At 42.9% G+C, this 20907-nt stretch overlaps 1 protein-coding gene across 1 annotated transcript in view; it reads right to left on the bottom strand.

Annotated features, from left to right (window-relative positions):
* The window catches only part of LOC124551266 (cytochrome P450 4C1-like), a 161854-nt gene extending 142126 nt beyond the window's left edge, over positions 1–19728 (bottom strand). Inside the window, exons 1-2 of the mRNA XM_047126265.1 lie at positions 19626–19728; positions 1435–1684 (exon numbers count right to left, since the gene is read on the bottom strand). Coding sequence (XP_046982221.1) covers positions 1435–1649 — 215 coding nt within the window. The 5' untranslated portion in view covers positions 1650–1684; positions 19626–19728. The remainder of the gene's footprint in view (positions 1–1434; positions 1685–19625) is intronic.
* Positions 19729–20907: the final 1179 nt, after the last annotated feature.

The following is a 20907-nucleotide window of genomic DNA, read 5'->3' as shown; positions in this document are numbered from 1 at the left end:
ATAGCGTTCCTCGCGACTGCAGGTACTTGGCAATCTTATTTTACGGACACCCATCGTATTTAGTACTAAAAGAATCGTTGATCATCTACATCTACATCTACATGATTACTCTGCAATTCACATTTAAGTGCTTGGCAGAGGCTTCATCGAACCACAATCATACTGTCTCTCTACCATTACACTCCCGAACAGCGCGCGGGAAAAACGAACACCTAAACCTTTCTGTTCGAGCTCTGATTTCTCTTATTTTATTTTGATGATCATTCCTACCTATGTAGGTTGGGCTCAAGAAAATATTTTCGCATTCGGAAGAGAAAGTTGGTGACTAAAATTTCGTAAATAGATCTCGCCGCGACGAAAAACGTCTTTGCTTTAATGACTTCCATCCCAACTCGCGTATCATATCTGCCAACTCTCTCCACTATTACGTGATAATACAAAACGAGCTGCCCTTTTTTGCACCCTTTCGATGTCCTCCGTCAATCCCACCTGGTGAGGATCCCACACCGAGCAGCAATATTCTAACAGAGGACGAACGAGTGTAGTGTAAGCTGTCTCTTTAGTGGACTTGTTGCATCTTCTAAGTGTCCTGCCAATGAAACGCAACCTTTGGCTCGCCTTCCCCACAGTATTATCTATGTGGTCTTTCCAACTGAAGTTGTTCGTAATTTTAACACCCAGGTACGTAGTTGAATTGACAGCCTTGAGAATTGTACTATTTATCGAGTAATCGAATTCCAACGGATTTCTCTTGGAACTCATGTGGATCGCCTCACAATTTTCGTTATTTAGCGTCAACTGCCACCTGCCACACCATACAGCAATCTTTTCTAAATCGCTTTCCAATTGATACTGGTCTTCGGATGACCTTACTGGACGCTAAATTACAGCATCATCTGCGAACAACCTAAGAGAATTGCTCAGATTGTCACCCAGGTCATTTATATAGATCAGGAACAGCAGAGGTCCCAGGACGCTTCCCTGGGGAACACCTGATATCACTTCAGTTTTACACGATTATTTGCCGTCTATTACTACGAACTGCGGCCTTCCTGACACGAAATCACGAATTCAGTCGCACAACTCAGACGATACCCCATAGGCCCGCAGCTTGATTAGAAGTCGCTTGTGAGGAAAGGTGTCAAAAGCTTTCCGCAAATCTAGAAATACGGAATCAACTTGAGATCCCCTGTCGATAGCGGCCATTACTTCGTGCGAATAAAGTGCTAGCTGCGTTACAGAAGAACGATGTTTTCTGAAACCATGCTGAAACCATGCTGATTCTGAAACCATGCTGATTTGCCCCTAGTTCCCTAACGCTTCAACTTGTGCAAAACTAGACATCGTCCACAATTATGCTATTTATTTTCGGAGACCAGGCAGCATCATTTCTCTGTGTGTGTTATGTTACAGCTAACCACTCTCCCAGCTCACCTAGTCAAGTCTCCGTATTGGTCGTAGAGGTCTCGTAGCATGCGGACCGTCAGTGGTAGCTCACGGAATTGCAGGATGTTCCCGATGATGGGCAGTGTGGGTGGCCCCGGAGCGTCTATGAGCGGCCTGGTGGCCCACAGCCTCCACAGCACCGCCACCACGCCGGCGCAGCACCACACCACCACGAGCACCAACAGCCACAGCCACCACGCCATGGCCCAGCAGCTATCGACGGTTGTCGATAATCGACCTGAAGTCAGAAGCACAGCTGGTCACACATTTCGTAGTTGTCAATACTGTGCACAGGGTAGCTCTAGGATTCATTTTCTTGTTCACAATTGGTGGATTAACAGGACTAGTACTAGCAAATTCGTCCCTTGACATTCAGAAAGAATGGTAAATACTACATGTTTCAAGCAACAATATTGGGGTTATGAAGCTGCTGCGTTCGTAAGTATTACACGATGTGGAAAATATTTTTGTGAATAAAGCCGTATGGGTCACACGACACACTTGTTGGCGAAAACATAATGACCAGCTGATTTATAGTGGGCTAGTCCACTTGTGGATCGCTGTACAGTGGCTGTTCTATGTGACCTGGGTTCGACATATCTGTTGTTGTTGTTGTTGTTGTCTTCAGTACTGAGACTGGTTTGATGCAGCTCTCCATGCTACTCCATCCTGTGCAACCTTCTTTATCTCCCTGTACTTACTGCAACGTACATCCTTCTGAATCTGCTTAGTGTATTCATCTCTTGGTCTCCCTCTACAATTTTTACCCTCCACGCTGCCCTCCAATGCTAAATTTGTATTCCCTTGATGCCTCAGAACATGTTCTACCAACCGGTCCTTTCTTCTTGTCAAGTTGTGCCACAAACTCCTCTTCTCCCCAATTCTATTCAATAACTCCTCATTAGTTATGTGATCTACCCACCTTATTTTCAGCATTCTTCTGTAGCACCACATTTCGAAAGCGTCTATTCTCTTCTTGTCCAAACTATTTATCGTCCATGTTTCACTTCCATACATGGCTACACTCCATACAAATACTTTCAGAAACGACTTCCTCACACTTAAATCTATACCCGATGTTAACAAATTTCTCTTCTTCAGAAACGCTTTCCTTGCCATTGCCAGTCTACATTTTATATCCTCTCTACTTCGACCATCATCAGTTAATTTGCTACCCAAATAGCAAAACCCCTTTACGACTTTCAGTGACTCATTTCCTAATCTAATTCTCTCAGCATCACCCGACTTAATTCGACTACATTCCATTATCCTCGTTTTGCTTTTGTTGATGTTCATCTTATATCCTCCTTTCAAGACACTGTCCATTCCGTTCAACAGCTCTTCCAAGTCCTTTGCTGTGTCTGACAGAATTACAATGTCATCGGCGAACCTCAAAGTTTTTATTTCTTCCCCATGGATTTTAATACCTATTCCGAATTTTTCTTTTGTTTCCTTTACTGCTTGCTCAATATACAGATTGAATAACATCGGGAAGAGGCTACAACCCTGTGTCACTCCCCTCCTAATCGCTGCTTCCCTTTCATGCCCCTCGACCCTTATAACTGCCATCTGTTTTCTGTACAAAATGTAAATAGCTTTTCGCTCCCTGTATTTTACCCCTGAACCTTTAGAATTTGAAAGAGAGTATTCCAGTCAACATTGTCAAAAGCTTTCTCTACGTCTACAAATGCCAGAAATGTAGTTTTGCCTTTCTTTAATCTATTTTCTAAGATAAGTCGTAGGATCAGTATTGCCTCACGTGTTCCAACATTTCTGCGGAATCCAAACTGATCTTCCCCGAGGTCGGCTTCTACCAGTTTTTCCATTCGTCTGTAAAGAATTCGCGTTAATATTTTGCAGCTGTGACTTATTAAACTGATAGCTCGGTAATTTTCACATCTGTCAACACCTGCTTTCTTTGGGATTGGAATTATAATATTCTTCTTGAAGCCCGAGCGTATTTCCCCTGTCTCACACATATTGCTCACCAGATGGTAGAGTTTTGTCAGGACTGGCTCTCCCAAGGCCGTTAGTAGTTCTAATGGAATGTTGTCTACTCCCGGGGCCTTGTTTCGACTCAGAGCTTTCAGTGCTCTGTGAAACTCTTCATGCAGTATCATACCTCCAATTTCATCTTCATCTACATCCTCCTCCATTTCCATAATATTGTCCTCAAGTACATCCTCCTTGTATAGACCCTCTATATACTTCTTCCACCTTTCTTCTTTCCCTTCTTTGCTTAGAACTGGGTTTCCATCTGAGCTCTTGATATTCATACAAGTGGCTCTCTTTTCTCCAAAGGTCACTTTCATTTTCCTGTAGGCAGTACCTATCTTACCCCTAGTGAGATAAGCCTCTACATCCTTACATTTGTCCTCTAGCCATCCCTGCTTAGCCATTTTACACTTCCTGTCGATCTCATTTTTGAGACGTTTGTATTCATTTTTGCCTGCTTCATTTATTGCATTTTTATATTTTCTCCTTTCATCAATTCAATATTTCTTCTATTACCCAAGGATTTCTACTAGCCCTCGTCTTTTTACCTACTTGATCCTCTGCTGCCTCCCTCAGAGCTACCCATTCTTCTTCTACTGTATTTCTTTCCCCCATTCATGTCAATTGTTCCTGTATGCTCTCCCCGAAACTCTCTACAACCTCTGGTGTAATCAGTTTATCCAGGTCCCATCTCCTTAAATTCCCACCTTTTTGCAGTTTCTTCAGTTTTAATCTACAGTTCATAACCAATAGATTGTGGTAAGAGTCCACATCTGCCCCTGGAAATGTCTTACAATTTAAAACCTGGTTCCTAAATTTCTGTCTTACCATTATATAATCTATCTGATACCTTCTAGTATCTCCAGGACTCTTCCATGTATACAACCTTCTTTTATGATTCTTGAACCAAGTGTTAGCTATGATTAAGTTATGCTTTGTGCAAAATTCTACCAGACGGCTTCCTCTTTCATTTCTCTCCCCCAATCCACATTCACCCACTATGTTTCCTTCTCTCCCTTTTGCTACTCTCGAATTCCAGTCACCCATGACTATTAACTTTTCGTCTCCCTTCACTCCCTGAATAATTTCTTTTATCTCATCACACATTTCATCAATTTCTTCATCATCTGCATAGCTAGTTGGCATATAAACTTGTACTACTGTAGTAGGCATGGGCTTCGTGTCTATTTTGCCCACAATAATGCGTTCACTATGCTGTTGGTAATAGCTTACCTGCGCTCCTATTTTTTTATTCATTATTAAACCTACTCCTGCATTACCCCTATTTGATTTTGTACACTCCTGGAAATGGAAAAAAGAACACATTGACACCGGTGTGTCAGACCCACCATACTTGCTCCGGACACTGCGAGAGGGCTGTACAAGCAATGACCACACGCACGGCACAGCGGACACACCAAGAACCGCGGCGTTGGCCGTCAAATGGCGCTAGCTGCGCAGCATTTGTGCACCGCCGCCGTCAGTGTCAGCCAGTTTGCCGTGGCATACGGAGCTCCATCGCAGTCTTTAACACTGGTAGCATGCCGCGACAGCGTGGACGTGAACCGTATGTGCAGTTGACGGACTTTGAGCGAGGGCGTATAGTGGGCATGCGGGAGGCCGGGTGGACGTACCGCCGAATTGCTCAACACGTGGGGCGTGAGGTCTCCACAGTACATCGATGTTGTCGCCAGTGGTCGGCGGAAGGTGCACGTGCCCGTCGACCTGGGACCGGACCGCAGCGACGCACAGATGCACGCCAAGACTGTAGGATCCTACGCAGTGCCGTAGGGGACCGCACCGCCACTTCCCAGCAAATTAGGGACACTGTTGCTCCTGGGGTATCGGCGAGGACCATTCGCAACCGTCTCCATGAAGCTGGGCTACGGTCCTGCACACCGTTAGGCCGTCTTCCGCTCACGCCCCAACATCGTGCAGCCCGCCTCCAGTGGTGTCGCGACAGGCGTGAATGGAGGGACGAATGGAGACGTGTCGTCTTCAGCGATGAGAGTCGCTTCTGCCTTGGTGCGAATGATGGTCGTATGCGTGTTTGGCGCCGTGCAGGTGAACGCCACAATCAGGACTGCATACGACCGAGGCACACAGGGACAACACCCGGCATCATGGTGTGGGGAGCGATCTCCTACACTGGCCGTACACCACTGGTGATCGTCGAGGGGACACTGAATAGTGCACGGTACATCCAAACCGTCATCGAACCCATCGTTCTACCATTCCTAGACCGGCAAGGGAACTTGCTGTTCCAACAGGACAATGCACGTCCGCATGTATCCCGTGCCACCCAACGTGCTCTAGAAGGTGTAAGTCAACTACCCTGGCCAGCAAGATCTCCGGATCTGTCCCCCATTGAGCATGTTTGGGACTGGATGAAGCGTCGTCTCACGCGGTCTGCACGTCCAGCACGAACGCTGGTCCAACTGAGGCGCCAGGTGGAAATGGCATGGCAAGCCGTTCCACAGGACTACATCCAGCATCTCTACGATCGTCTCCATGGGAGAATAGCAGTCTGCATTGCTGCGAAAGGTGGATATACACTGTACTAGTGCCGACATTGTGCATGCTCTGTTGCCTGTGTCTATGTGCCTGTGGTTCTGTCAGTGTGATCATGTGATGTATCTGACCCCAGGAATGTGTCAATAAAGTTTCCCCTTCCTGGGACAATGAATTCACGGTGTTCTTATTTCAATTTCCAGGAGTGTATTTATAACCCTGCATTCACCTGACCAAAAGTCTTGTTCCTCCTGCCACCGAACTTCACTAATTCCCACTATATCTAACTTCAACCCATCCATTTCTCTTTTTGAATTTTCTAAACTACCTGCCCGATTAAGGGATCTGACATTCCACGCTCCGATCCGTAGAACGCCAGTTTTCTTTCTCCTGATAACGATGTCCTCTTGAGTAGTCCCCGCCCGGAGATCCGAATGGGGGACTATTTTACCTCCGAAATATTTTACCCAAGAGGACGCCATCATCATTTAACCATACAATAAAGCAGCATGCCCTCGGGAAAAATTACGGCTGTAGTTTCCCCTTGCTTTCACCCGTTCGCAGTACCAGCACAGCAAGGCCGTTTTGGTTAGTGTTGCAAGGCCAGATCAGTCAATCATCCAGACTGTTGCCCTCTCAACAGATACCCCTCCGTTGTGGTTGCACCTACGGTACGGCCATCTGTATCGCTGAGGCACGCAAGCCTCCCCACCAACGGCAAGGTCAATGATTCATGGGGTAGACCTGTTTATTTCTGCAATGGTTTACATCAGTTTACATCTTGAACATTTAGTTGTTTTTCGACATAATCACCATTTCTGTCGATGCATTTTTGTAAACGCTGTGTCAGTTTTTGTACACCCATGTCATACCAGCTCACCGCCATGCTGTTTAGAAAGTTATGAACCTTTTCTTCCACCTCGTCGTCGGAGCTGAATCGATGGGACCACAGTTAACTTTGACAGGTACTGTGGGACTCTGAAAAAACTCAATCGTGCAGTTCAGAACCGGAGAAGAGGAATGTTTAGCAAGGGCGTACACATACTCCATGACAACGCTCGTCCACACATCGCTCGGCAAACCGTTAATCTCCTGCAACAGTTTCAGTGGAACATGATCACCCATCCACCTACCCTATAGTCCTGACTTGGCATCCAGTGACTATCACCTGTTCCATAGGTTAAAAGAACATTTGGCTGGAAAGTGATTCAGCTCCAACGACAAGGTGAAAGAAGAGGTTCATAACTTTCTGAACAGCGTGGCGGCAAGCTGGTATGACATGGGCATACAAAAACTGCTTCAGTGTCTACAAAAATGCATCGACAGAAATAGTGATTATGTCGAATAATAGCTAAATGTTCAAGCTGTCAACTGATGTAAACCATTGCAGAAATAAACAGGTCTGTGTACTCATAAGAAAATAGGAGACCTTACTTTTGGGTTTACCCTGGTAATGACACACCTGCAGGTGTCCCTTTGATGTTATTTATCACATAGCAATCAGTTTTGGTGACTGGTGGCTGGTGTTTGAGACACAAAATCGCTGTTACAGTAGCCTATGGAAGCCAGTTCATAGATGTTGGCCACTGATGGGATAGTGTATATGACTGGGGTTCACCCTCTCAGCGTCAGTTAAGGCCTGGAGATGATCCACTGTGTCAACAAACCTGGTTGCTACACAGGGTGAGGCGAAAGTCTGGATACACGAGTGTTGAGGAATCATTATGGCCTCTGGTATGGGGTGTCTGCAGGGCGCGACTTATAGGAGCTATGGTGAAAGTGGCGACCACCTTGAACTCCGCCATCTTGGATTTGGGTTACGTGTTTCAAATGGGAAGGGGGTCATATGGCACACCATTTTAAACTGCCTCTTTCTCAGGAACACACGTGTGAAATCTGTTTTAGGATATCTTTGCTTGTGTAGGAGTTACGATCTCGGGGTCAGGGATTTTCTCTGCCTCGTGATGACTGGGTGTTGTGTGATGTCCTTAGGTTAGTTAGGTTTAAGTAGTTCTAAGTTCGAGGGGACTGATGACCATAGATGTTAAGTCCCATAGTGCTCAGAGCCATTTGAACCATTTAGTTATGATCTGTTAAACTTTGAAATAGCAAGGAAGTGATCAATTGTTTTTATTGTTGCAGGTGATCCACAGTAGCACTTACACAGCAGGGATGCAATGAAATTGTGTTAATGAGTGGTGGACGAAGTACCAGAGTGACTTCCCCTGACTTCAGTGCCCGGCATCTTTTCATATGACAGTATCCAAGTTACTGTACAAATTTCGTGCAACAGGTTCTGTGGTGGACAAACTAAGCAATGGACGCCCAGGAACAGCCACTGACTAGGAGATTGCAACAGCAATTCTGGCATCATTTGTGAAAAGTCCACATCCCAGTACCCACCGGTTGTCAGCAATATCTGGTGTCAGTCACCATTTAATCCTGCGTGTGTTGTACACACACCACTGGCACCCATAAAATTACATGCGCAACATCGTCTCTCGGAAAATGACTCTGATCGATGCGTGCTGTTAGCAGAATGGGCTTTGGATCAGTGTAAAAGTAAACCAACTTCATACGACCGGTGTCGTTCAGTGACGAAGCTAGTTTTTATGAGCAAGAAGAAGTAAACCAACAGAATCATCATTACTGGTTGGCTGCAAGCCACTTGTGAGTGGCTCCCTGTAAATGTTTTGGTGGTGAAAAGTGATGGTTTAGTGTGGGATTTTGGAACTAAGATTCGTGGATCCGGTGTTTATTGGTGCAACATCGAATTGGGAGAGGAATATTACACTACTGCCTATTAAAATTGCTACACGAAGAAGAAATGCAGATCATAAACGGGTCTTCATCGGACAAATATATTATACTAGAACTGACATGTGATTACATTTTCAAGCAATTTGGATCCATAGATCCTGTGGCACAACTTGACCAGAAGAAGGGATCGGTTGGTAGGACATGTTCTGAGGCATCAAGGGATCACCAATTTAGTATTGGAGGGCAGCGTGGAGGGTAAAAATCATAGGGGGAGACCAAGAGATGAATACACTAAGCAGATTCAGAAGGATGTAGGTTGCAGTAGGTACTGGGAGATGAAGAAGCTTGCACAGCATAGAGTAGCATGGAGAGCTGCATCAAACCAGTCTCAGGACTGAAGACCACAACAACAACAACAACAACAGATCCTGAGAAATCAATATCCAGAACAACCACCTCTGGCCGTAATAACGGTCTTGATACGCCTGCGCATTGAGTCAAACAAAGCTTGGATGGTGTGTATAGGTACAGCTGCCCATGTAGCTTCATCACGATACCACAGTTCATCAAGAGTAGTGACTGGCGTATTGTGACGAGCCAGTAGCTCGGCCAGCACTGACCAGACATTTTCAATTGGTGAGAGATCTGGAGAATGTGCTGGCCAGGGCATTTTCTCTATCCAGAAAGGCCCATACAGGACCTACAACATGCGGTCGTGCATTATCCTGCTGAAATGTAGGGTTTCGCAGGGATCGAACGAAGGGTAGAGCCACGGGTCGTAACACATCTGAAATGTCCACTGTTCAAAGTGCCGTCAATGCGAACAAGAGGTGACCGAGAAGTGTAACCGATGGCACCCCATACCATCACGCCGGGTGATACGCCAGTATGGCGATGAAGAATACACGCTTCCAATGTGCGTTCACGGCGATGTTGCCAAACACGGATGCGACCATCATGATGCTCTAAACAGAACCTGGATTCATCCGAAAAAATGACGTTTTGCCATTCGTGCACCTAGGTTCGTCGTTGAGTACACTATCGCAAGCGCTCCTCTCTGTGATGGAGCGTCAAGGGTAACCGCAGCCGTGGTCTCCGAGCTGATAGTCCATGCTGCTGCAAACGTCGTCAAACTATCCGTGCAAATAGTTGTTGTCTTACAAACGTCCCCATCTGTTGACTCAGGGATCGAAACGATCGAAACGATCCGTACAGCCATGCGGATAAGACGCCTGTCATCTCGACTGCTAGTGATACGAAGCCGTTGGGATCCAGCACGGCGTTCCGTATTACACTCCTGAACCCACCGATCCTATATTCTGCTAGCAGTCATTGGATCTCGACCGACGAAGGGAGCAATGTCGCGATCCGGTAAACCACAATCACGATAGGCTACCTTTATCAAAGTCGGAAATGTGATGGTACGCATTTGTCCTCCTTACACGAGGTATCACAACAACGTTTCACCAGGCAACGCCCATCAACTGCTGTTTGTGTATGAGAAATCGGTTGGAAACTTCCCTCATTTCAGCACGTTGTAGGTGGCGCCACCGGCGGCAACCTTGTGTAAATGCTCTGAAAAGCTAATCATTTGCATATCACAGCATCTTCTTCCTATCGGTTAAATTTGGCGTCTGTAGCATGTCAGCTTCGTGGTGTAGCAATTTTAATGGCCAGTTGTGTAACATGCTCCGTGATTATGTGCTTCCAATGTTGTTAATGGCAGGGTGAGTTCCCAGCCCTCTTCAACAAGATGGTACACCTCCCCACTATGCTAATGATGACTGTTTCTGGATGAACAGAAGGTCACTGAATTGGTAGGATGGGTTCTGTCGAATTCTCCCATGATCTTACATCTCTTGACTTTTATTTGCGGCAACATCTGAAATCAGCTGTGTATGAAGTAAAAATCAATAGTGTAGGCCATCTTTAGCGATCCATTGAGGAGGCGTGCGTCTCTGTTGACCCACAGATACTGCGGCATGTGCGGCAGGACTGGCAAAAATGGCTCCGATTTTGTGTCCGGCGCACTAGAGGTCGCATCGGGATACTCTGTAACGTCAATTCTGACAGGTGTTCTAAAATTTAACAGGTCCTAACACGAATTATTTACCAACGAATGGAAAAACTGGAAGAAGCCGATCTCGGGGAAGATCATTTCGGATTCCGTAGGAATGTTGGAACACGCCAGGCCATACTGACCCTACGACTTATCTTAGAAGATAGGTTATGGAAAGGCAAACCTACGCTTCTATCATTTGTAGTCTTGGAGAAAGCTTTTGACAATGTTGACTGGAATACACTCTTCCAAATTACGAAGGTGGCAGGGGTAAAATACAGGGAGCGAAAGGCTATTTACAATTTGTACAGAAACCAGATGGCAGTTGTAAAGGCCGAGGGGCATGAAAGGGAAGCAGTGGTTGGGAAGGGAGTTAGACAGAGAGAAGAAATAAAAACTTCGAGGTTCGCCGATGACATTGTAGTTCTGTCAGAGACAGCAAAGGACCTGGAAGAGCAGCTGAACGGAGTGAACAGTGTCTTGAGAGGAGGATATAAGATAAACATCCACAAAAGCAAAACGAAGGTAATGGAATGTAGTCGAATTAAATCGGGTGATACTGCGGGAATTAGATTAGGAAATGAGCCGCTTAGAGTAGTAAATGAGTTTTGCTATTTGGGGAGCAAAATAACTGACGATGATCGAAGTAGAGAGGACATAAAATGTAGACTGACAATGGCAAGGAAAGCGTTTCTGATTAAGAGAAATTTGTTAACATCGAGTATGGATTTAAGTGTCAGGAAATTGTTTTTGAAACTATTTGCATGGAGTGTAGCCATGTATGGAAGTGAAACGTGGACGATGAATAGTTTGGACAAGAAGAGAATAGAAGCTTTCGAAATGTGGTGCTGCAGAAGAATGCTGAAGATTAGATGGTTAGATAACATAACTAATGAGGAGGTATTGAATAGAATTGGAGAGAAGAGAAATTTATGGCACAGCTTGACTAGAAGAAGGGTTCGGTTGGTAGGGCATATTCTGAGGCATCAAGGGATCACCTATTTAGTATGGGAGGGCACCGTGGAGGGTATCCTGTGCAAACTTCTTCATCTCCCAGTACTTACTGCAACCTACATCCTTCTGAATCCGTTCAGTGTATTCATCTCTTGGTCTCCCTCTACGATTTTTACTCTATCCTGTGCAAGCTTCTTCATCTCCCAGTACTTACTGCAACCTACATCCTTCTGAATCCGTTCAGTGTATTCATCTCTTGGTCTCTCTCTACGATTTTTAGAGTAGCATGGAGAGCTGCATGAAAGCAGTCTTAGGACTGAAGACCACAACAACAACTTCTCGACAAGTTCATAGGTGTATTTCTGAGAAAGAATCACTTCAGAATAATGTGCTACTTGAGCTCCTTCCCATCTGAAACGCGTACTCCAAATTCAAGATGGCGGATTTCAGGATGGCCGCCGCTGTCGCCACCGCTCCTATAGAGTTGGGCTCGTAGCTGCAGACACCCCGCACCCTTCGACTTTGGTAGGGTACATCCAGACTTTTGCCTTAACCTGTGTAATAAATAACATCGAAATGACGGCTACAGGTGTTTCATTGCATTACATAAGTGAACAGTGGATGTCCCACCGACCTTCAGTCAGTAGCATGGACATATCTTTGGTAGGTTTCCGGTGGAGCGATACGCCACTGGTAGGTGACGCAGTTATGGCCCAGTGGTCTGTGTGCGCGAAGGTCTGATAGTGTCGGAGAGGAGTTCCATCGGGCTTAGAGCAGGCGAATCTGGTGCCCAAGACATCAACATAACTTCACTGTCATGCTCCTCGAACCAATGAAGCACGGTTATGGCCTTGTTGCAAGACGTCTTCGCCATCAGGAAAAACATGAAAGATGAACGGATGCAATTGTTCAGCAGTAGCCTTAGAGTACTACGACACGAAACGGACGCTCGGTTAAAAGCTTTATGACCCATTAATTGGTTGGTCAGAAAACAGAGTTCCATTGATGAATGCTGCTGAACCTTCTCTCTCGGTATTAGATTTATTAACACAGCCTTTACTGCAATAAAGCTTTCATTCCTTGGTACATAAGATACACACTTCTCCATTTTTTTCACTATTTATTTATTTATTTACTATTTTATGTATTTTTTAAATACAAAAACCTACATAATTCTTATAGGCGAGAAAGAGAATAGGTCCTACAAAAAACATATCCTTATTCAAAATAAAACGTTTGATGTAACTACGAAGTACACAATAGGGCACAAAGAAATCGCCCTAGTGTTGTCTACTGATGACAAAATTAATTAAACAACATCAAAAATGTAGCCAGACATAAAACCGAACGCTTACATATCAAATACAAAAAAAAAAAAGAAATAAGAGATGACTTGGTGTCCCTTACATCAGTTAAGAGGTGGGAAAATATTAGAGTGAAATGAACAATGACTCAATCCATATTCACTAAGGGGAGTCCTCCAAAATTTCAATTGACTATGTAATTACTATTTTCTTTTGAATATAAGGCGTCATACTATCGACCTATTTATAAAATGACACGTCCACCATACAAATAGGAACTGACACAAAGCAAACTGTATCGCAATAGGCAAGTTAAAAGTAAGGGAGCTGTGAGAAAACAAACCAGACACCAAAGTATAAGCCCACTAATTAAGCAACACACTGCCGAAAAAAGGGGAAACAACTGCGAGCGAAAAGCAGTTGTTAAATGTCCTCATACTATAAACCAGTCATGGAATGGAACAATACTAAATCGACACCCACCAAATTACGAGGAAAACCAAGGCTATAAAACAATTAATATATTAGCACAAGCTTACATACCCTAGAAGTCCCCAAACCATATAGTAAAACTTGTGATACACAACAGTAGCTTATAACAGACTCAAAACCCACTGCTACCGTCAGGTTGACATCAATCCTAAATCAATGAAATTCATAAAATACGTATATATGGGAATATGTCAGTGAGTCTAAAAACCTGCTAAAAATGGTATGCTAACGAGTTAATTTCAACAAATAAAACCGTAAGGAATAGCAACAACCTCACCGTCCTAAGTATCAAGAAGACATCACTATCATAAGGAAAATCGCATCATAGATGCATATAAGCTTACAAAAGACCAAAACAAGATCAATAACACGAAAGTGATGCGTACCAATAGTATAAGCATTATAAAGTGAGATCCAGGGTGATGCAGGTGTTATCTTGGTTTACCTGTATTTTTTACTTCCTTTTTAACTCAAGTTCTTATGTCTTTGACCATTATGTTTCCTGTATTCCACACTTTTGTCCTTCTGTAGTCTTTTTGTCTTCGATTCTTGGTATGCATTTACTATGTTACCATTGCGACGCATTGGTTTGTCTGACTGTGACGTACGGTAGGTCCCCTTACGGCGAGCATTGGTATGTCTCATGGATCTAAGTCGTTTCCGCAACAGTACAGCGCCAGTAACACCAAACCACAGTGTTTAGAAAGTTCGCCACAGTCTGTCGTTTTGGACAGGGGTCCACAATTTTCTACGTTGGAATTTCAACAGTTTTGCCTACAAAATTGAATTCAACATAACTGAACACCACAGTTCTACCCTCAATGAAAGGTTGAAGCCGAATGTTTCACTCACACTTTCAAGGCGTAGATATCCAAACACCGTGTTTTACACTCGTGGGGAAAATACTTTGTGACTGTTTCTGAGCACCTGTTATACTTTGCCGTTTCTAATCGCTTCGCCGGCGTAATTATTACATGGGCGTCGACCCTGCACCCTGTTGCCACTATATCAACATCTACACTCTGCTTCAGATGTTGACTTTGCAATGAAGGACAATGTTCCTCACCAACCCCCAGAAATGAGGCCGATGTTGTCACTCAGGCAACTGTCTAAGTTCATTATACCGTTCGTGGCAAATTGGACACATGTCGACGACATCAAAACCTACTTCGTTTGTGTGACTGTTGTGACCTTGTCATAAATTTTCACGTTCCAGAAATGCTAGTTCCAACACAGACTACTCCCCCCAAGCAGCCTCTTCCGGCCCCTGACGTTTGAGTGGCATGGGTGATCAGACGACTCTGCAGATGATGATGATGATGATGATGATGACGATGTTTCGTTTGTGGGGCGCTCACCTGCGTGGTCATCAGCACCTGTACACATTCCCATTATGTACACAGTACAATCCAGCCACTTTTGTGAATGATGAGAACAACACAAACGCCCAGTCCCCAGGCAGAGAAAATCCCCAACCCGCCTGGGAATCGAACCCGTGACCCTGTGATCCAGAGGTAGCAATGCTAGCCACTCGACCACTAGCTGCGGACACGACTCTGCCCTTACTTGCCCACACCATCGATGCCACAGCTGCAGTACCCGCCAACATTCTGAGTGACATCAGTCACTGACATCAGTAGAGCATCACCCATACAGTCTTCGACATCCTCAGCAGTGCCTGTGCTGGACACGCCGGTGGCGCTGGACAGACCTCTGGTTTTGTGCCAGATATTCCTAGGGTATCTGCAAAACAAATGTTGGGATGCGGCTTGCCCGACACCATTTTCCATCACGCTGCGTTTAGCCATCAGCAGCAAAACGGCGCAGATCTCTCCCACGCCGTCGGGTACCCCACGCTAAGAATTAATAGTGCTCAACTTTTGAGGTGGTGGGTGGGTGAGGGGGAATGCGGTAACGTCGGTGTCATTATTGACTACACACAGTGCACTGTGTCACACTCACATCTCTGCAGACTAGACATTAAAACTGGCTGCCGTGAGCGCGAGAAGGCTCGCCGTACACCGCCATGTGGCGCTACACACAACACCAGAGGGTGTCAAATTCGTGCCAACTCACTGCCTGCAAGTGTGGCTGGTCCAAGGACCTATTTAAACCGCTGCACTCAGAGCTCTGCCTCAGGTTGTCCTCTGACTAGTGCCTACCAGACTGCACAAGATTTGCAATGAGGATAGAAGAGCATAATACGATGCAACTAATCCAAATACACTCAGCCTGTGATTTAACACTGTACTTCAGCCACTGATGCACAGTACTACTGAACTGACAGTGTTTGGGAAAGATGCATTTGAGAATAACAAATATATGAAGTATTCTCAGTTTTCTGATCATTTTGTAAATATGCAAATAAACTCGTTCATATTGTAATCACACACTAATTTGTGAAGTGTGTGTTGTAACATCATCCACCCACAGCTACAACAGGTTCTATGTTACAGATCAAGGTTAATGGAACAGAAACAGAAAGTATGAATTGGGGCAGGATAAATTACGATGGTAAGAATTTTACTTGGCGCAATAGAACAGAGTGGTCAGGAAACTAGCTGGTACCTCAATTAAGATTCACATGAGGCATTTTGGAGGAGAAGTCGCTGTAATAAATGGAGTAAATCGTGACCAAGATAATGTTCATATTGGAGCAGTATTTGAGAGAATTGGAGTGGCTAAGCTAGAGGATACTGAAAACTGTTCAGGTTTTGTTTCAGCTAAAATTACTGAAACATCTGAAACAGACACTTTTGTTTTATCACATGGAAAAGCAGAAGTACATATGAACTCAAGGGTCAAAATAATTTATAGCAGTTAAAGCAATTGTGACGTAGGTCTACATGCATTGATAAGTAATGAGAGGAATTGTGTAAACAGTGAGGGAGAACTTATACAAAGTGAAGTAGAGACTAGTATTGATGATGCTTGTAGTAACGATGCTGTAAAATATATTTTTTGTTCATATGCAAGCGTCAATTAATGTAAATGATAATTTTATTATACTGGTGATGAAGTGGTTATTAAAGTATGGATGTATGGTAGTAAGAATATTGCTCTTCGACGTTGCCCTGATGTTATAATGAAACACGTGTTTTCCTCAATGATGAACAAGTGACTTCAAATAAAGGAATGAATCGTGAGGGAGACCTTCTACAAAGCGAAGTAGATACTAGTGTTGATGATACTTGTAGTAATGATGCTGTAAAATATATTTTTTGTTGATATGCAAGTGTCAATTAATGTAAATGATAATTTTATTATACTGGTGATGAAGTGATTATTAAAGTATGGATGTATGGTAGTATGGATATTGCTCTTGGAGGTTGCCCTGATGTTATAATGAAACACATGTTTTCCTCAATAATGAACATGTGACCTCAGATGAAGGTATGAATTGTTACTGGATGGGAGATGAGAAGGCTGATTATAGTCTTTGTGCCTAAGTATCCTATGCTGAAGTTAATAAAAGTTTGGCACCAGATCAGTTTGTCAATTGAAGTTCGAGAGGAGTGTGAGGAACAAGAAACTGAAAGTATATTCATTGAATTACTTAAAGATGATATAGAAATGTATGTGGGGAAACACATTAGAGTGTTTATACAGTGGCGGAAGAGAATAGGGAGGAAATAGAAGCTGATTTATTGGGAAAAGAAATAAACAGGGTAACTATTGGAAAAGTCCTACCAAACATTGATATTATTATGGGAATAGTGGTGTAAAATGAGGCAATATTGGATTTTGGTTATTAGGTATCATTTTGGTAACAAATTAGGTGTAAGGATACGGACGTAGTAGCGCTAACTGGGGCCTGTAGCAGTACAACTGTGAAGGAAATTTTATTAGATTTCAAAATCAGTTACCATCTTTTTGATACAATTCATATTTTAATCTCTATGAATATTATATCACGAATTATTTTTGTCTAACTGTGATTGTAACATAATAATAAAGGTTATAATGGTAGAATTAGATACTGGAGGGTGCCAGAAAGGATCTGATTTGAAAGGGAATTAAAAATGAGCGAATAAATGGCTCACTTGCTACAGGAATATGAGGAAAGCGAGGAGATGTGCACTGCAGAACAAATATATATGATGGTTGAGATGGTTCATTTATCTGAAGAAGAGAAAATGCAACTTACTTCCTATAGTGTAGATACAAACAGTTGTTTTCAGATCGGCCTACGGAGTTGTTAACTAGAATACACTTTGAGAGTGATACCACATGAAATAATTATGGTCAAGTCATTTTTTTATTGTTATGGCAGATCAAGTGGTAGTGATGGCTAGAGTAAAAATGAAGTTGGATTGGAATGTAATAGAGTTAGGCAGAAATGAAAAATGTAATTCCAATGTAGCTCTATAAAAAGAAGGATGGGTCAGTGAGGACAGTGTTAGGTGCAAGAAAGCCGAAGAGGTTAATAATTAAGGAGAATCATTAGCCTGAAAATATAAATGAACTGTTAGAGAATTTATATAGTGTGAAGTTTATGTCTAGTGTAGATTTAACGTCTGGGTTTTGGCAGGTGCCATTACCTAAAGCCGTGACGTCACAACTGTGAAGCGAAAATACCTTTGTTCTTAGCTTGCATGCACAGGATTGTCTAGCTTTCGGAAGTACTTTGAACTACAATGTAGACATGCGTGGTCCTTGGGTGCACAAATCGCTCAGATTGCGACCCGAAATGTATAGGAATGTTACTTCGTTTGTAATATAGAGGAATCGCAACATTTGTCATACATTTTTGACCTCTTTATTGCAAATCGATTTCAGCTACCGTTTAGCTATTTTCACTGCATTACATCCAACTTGCGATGACTCATTGTAAAAATAGTAGCACATGGTACCACTAGACGCTACCGATTTGTTTCTTATTTGTAATGTGAAATGGTACCATGTCCTAATATATTTACGATGTGTCATCATGACTTGGATATAATGCACTGAAGACAGCTAACAGTAGCTGAAATCGATCTGCAATAAACAGATAAGAAATTTATGACGGATGCTGCTCTTTCTCCTGTCTTGGGCTTCATTAATACAGTCATGGAGCACGCCGTTCTTGATGGAAAGAAAGCTGAATATTTCATGCATAAACTGTCTCGGTAGCCTGTTATTTTTCCACTTTTATTACAAACAAATTTGTCCTACTTCTTTAAGCGTTCTGTAGCGCATTTTTCGCTTGTACGATTTCAGATTTTCGAAATAACAATATCAGAAAGCTCTATGGGAGAATACCATGAGAAGAAAGAAATGGCGAACGTCTACACAGGACCATTTTATGTTGCCAGCATTTTCAGGAAGAGGATATCGACCCAACGTAGCTTCCAACAGTTCATCTTACGGAAAATGCTGCTCCATTTTGCTACTTACGCAAAATACTTCCAAAATGTAGCTTAAATATTAGATCCCAATTTCATGGTGTGCATTAAATATATGTGCACGATATAATCGAGAAGTAATGAATGATTTATTTTTTCAATATTAATGTTCTGAGATCATATACTCATTTTAGCGGTTAACAGTTCCATAATTTAATAGGTCTTAAGTATAAGTAGGACGCTGTGTAGTTTTACGATTGTAGCTACTTCCATAAAAACTAATGTTAGCAGAAAAATCATTCACAGTGATATCGATTTACTTAAATTTACTTCTAGATATCACAAGCAAGATGTACAATATGTATTTCTTTGATGCTAGACTTGTTTTCATTTGCGTTTGACACGTGGTGTAAGAGCATCTGTCTATGCATTGAATATTTTACTCATATGTTTACGTTCGAGATAATCCAGCTAGTGAATGTTTTGACTGGGCAACAAGTTTGCATTTAAACTTTTTAACTGAGTGATTGTTTTTATGGGTTTGTATATACGATTACTCTGCCCTGTGCTAGTTGTTACGTATGAAATGTTTTGTTTGTTTTGGAACAGCTACTGCAGAAAGTAATAATGCTAATGTTACCCATCTGTTTTCTAGTGTCGCCAAAAGGCGTTCTCCTCTATCCAAACAAACCACGTCATGGCATTGTTGGCCATATCAAGAGGAAATTGTACAGTATTTGAAGAAAATACGCAAAACACGAAATAAATCAGACTTACCACGCAGCAAAGTGTCCCCCAAGGCCTTGCTGAATCAAACCTATACCGAGTGCAACCGTACATCCAGTGTAGCCTAAATGAAGAGTTGTCGCGACGACGTCCTCGAACAATATGTGGTATCAGGGTAAGGCACCTGGTTTTGCAAGTGATGCATTATGTATGTCCACGGAATTCAAAGATACAATGGATAGTGAGGTTATAATTAACTGTTTAAACAATACTTAACTTCCGAACGTCGGGGCTTACATGAGAACCTACCATCACTTGATAATCAGTTCTTATTATAGCCTAGTATGCCTCAGACAATGAGAAGGCTGAAAGAGTTTCTCCCACAGTAACAAAAGTGAATGCAGACACAGTACTCTAATTATCTTTAAAGGACATTGAACTAGATTAATGGTAAAGTACACTGGCTAAATAAGTTGTAAGACTGTTTTGTTTGTGAAAGTGAGATAAAGATTTAATTGCACAAAGTACTGGAGTATTTGTTCGTTGAATGTAAAATGATCAATTAAGTGCATAAGCCGTTTGAAGTAATTACAATTTACAGGCATCATAATTGAATATAAGTGGATTACTGATTATAATGGTAAGTTAAAATCATGACTGAAATATAGATATTGTCGCTTTTGAAAAACTGTGAAACAAAATTGATTGTGTGTAGAAAGACCTACACATCTCAAAAGGGACAAAATGTGTGATACAAAGTTAGGCTTTACCTGACGTTTAGTGTACGTTTATGGTTTTAGTAGTAACTCTTGCCGGCCGGGGTGGCCGAGCGGTTCTAGGCGCTTCAGTCTGGAACCGCGCGACCACTACGGGCGCAGGTTCGAATCCTACCTCGGGCATGGATGTGTGTGATGTCCTTAGGTTACTTAGGTTTAAGTAGTTCCAAGTTCAAGGGGACTGATGATCTCAGAAGTTAAGTCCCATAGTGCTCAGAGCCATTTGAACCATTTGAGTAACTCTTGATTGCAACTAAGCTCAGTCAATATTTTTCATACTAGTAACTCTTGATTGCAACTAAGCTTAGTCAGTAATTTTCATTCAATATTATCGTATACGCCTGCATCTGACTAAAACGTTTCACAAGCTGCTACATGGTTGCGAATAAAGCAGTGACCCGAATACAGAATACAATTCCTTCACGTTACATCTATGGTCACAAATTATTGGTCATGAAACTACCGGTTTCGACCTATGATGACCATCTTCAGATCTCCAGCAAAATATGGGAAACATATACTAGCAGATTGTCTACAGCTTAAAACGATAAAATAGA

The sequence above is a fragment of the Schistocerca americana genome, chromosome 9 (assembly GCF_021461395.2).
Source record: "Schistocerca americana isolate TAMUIC-IGC-003095 chromosome 9, iqSchAmer2.1, whole genome shotgun sequence".
Taxonomy (NCBI): Eukaryota; Metazoa; Arthropoda; class Insecta; order Orthoptera; family Acrididae; genus Schistocerca; species Schistocerca americana.
This window is presented reverse-complemented; position numbering and strand designations above follow the sequence as displayed.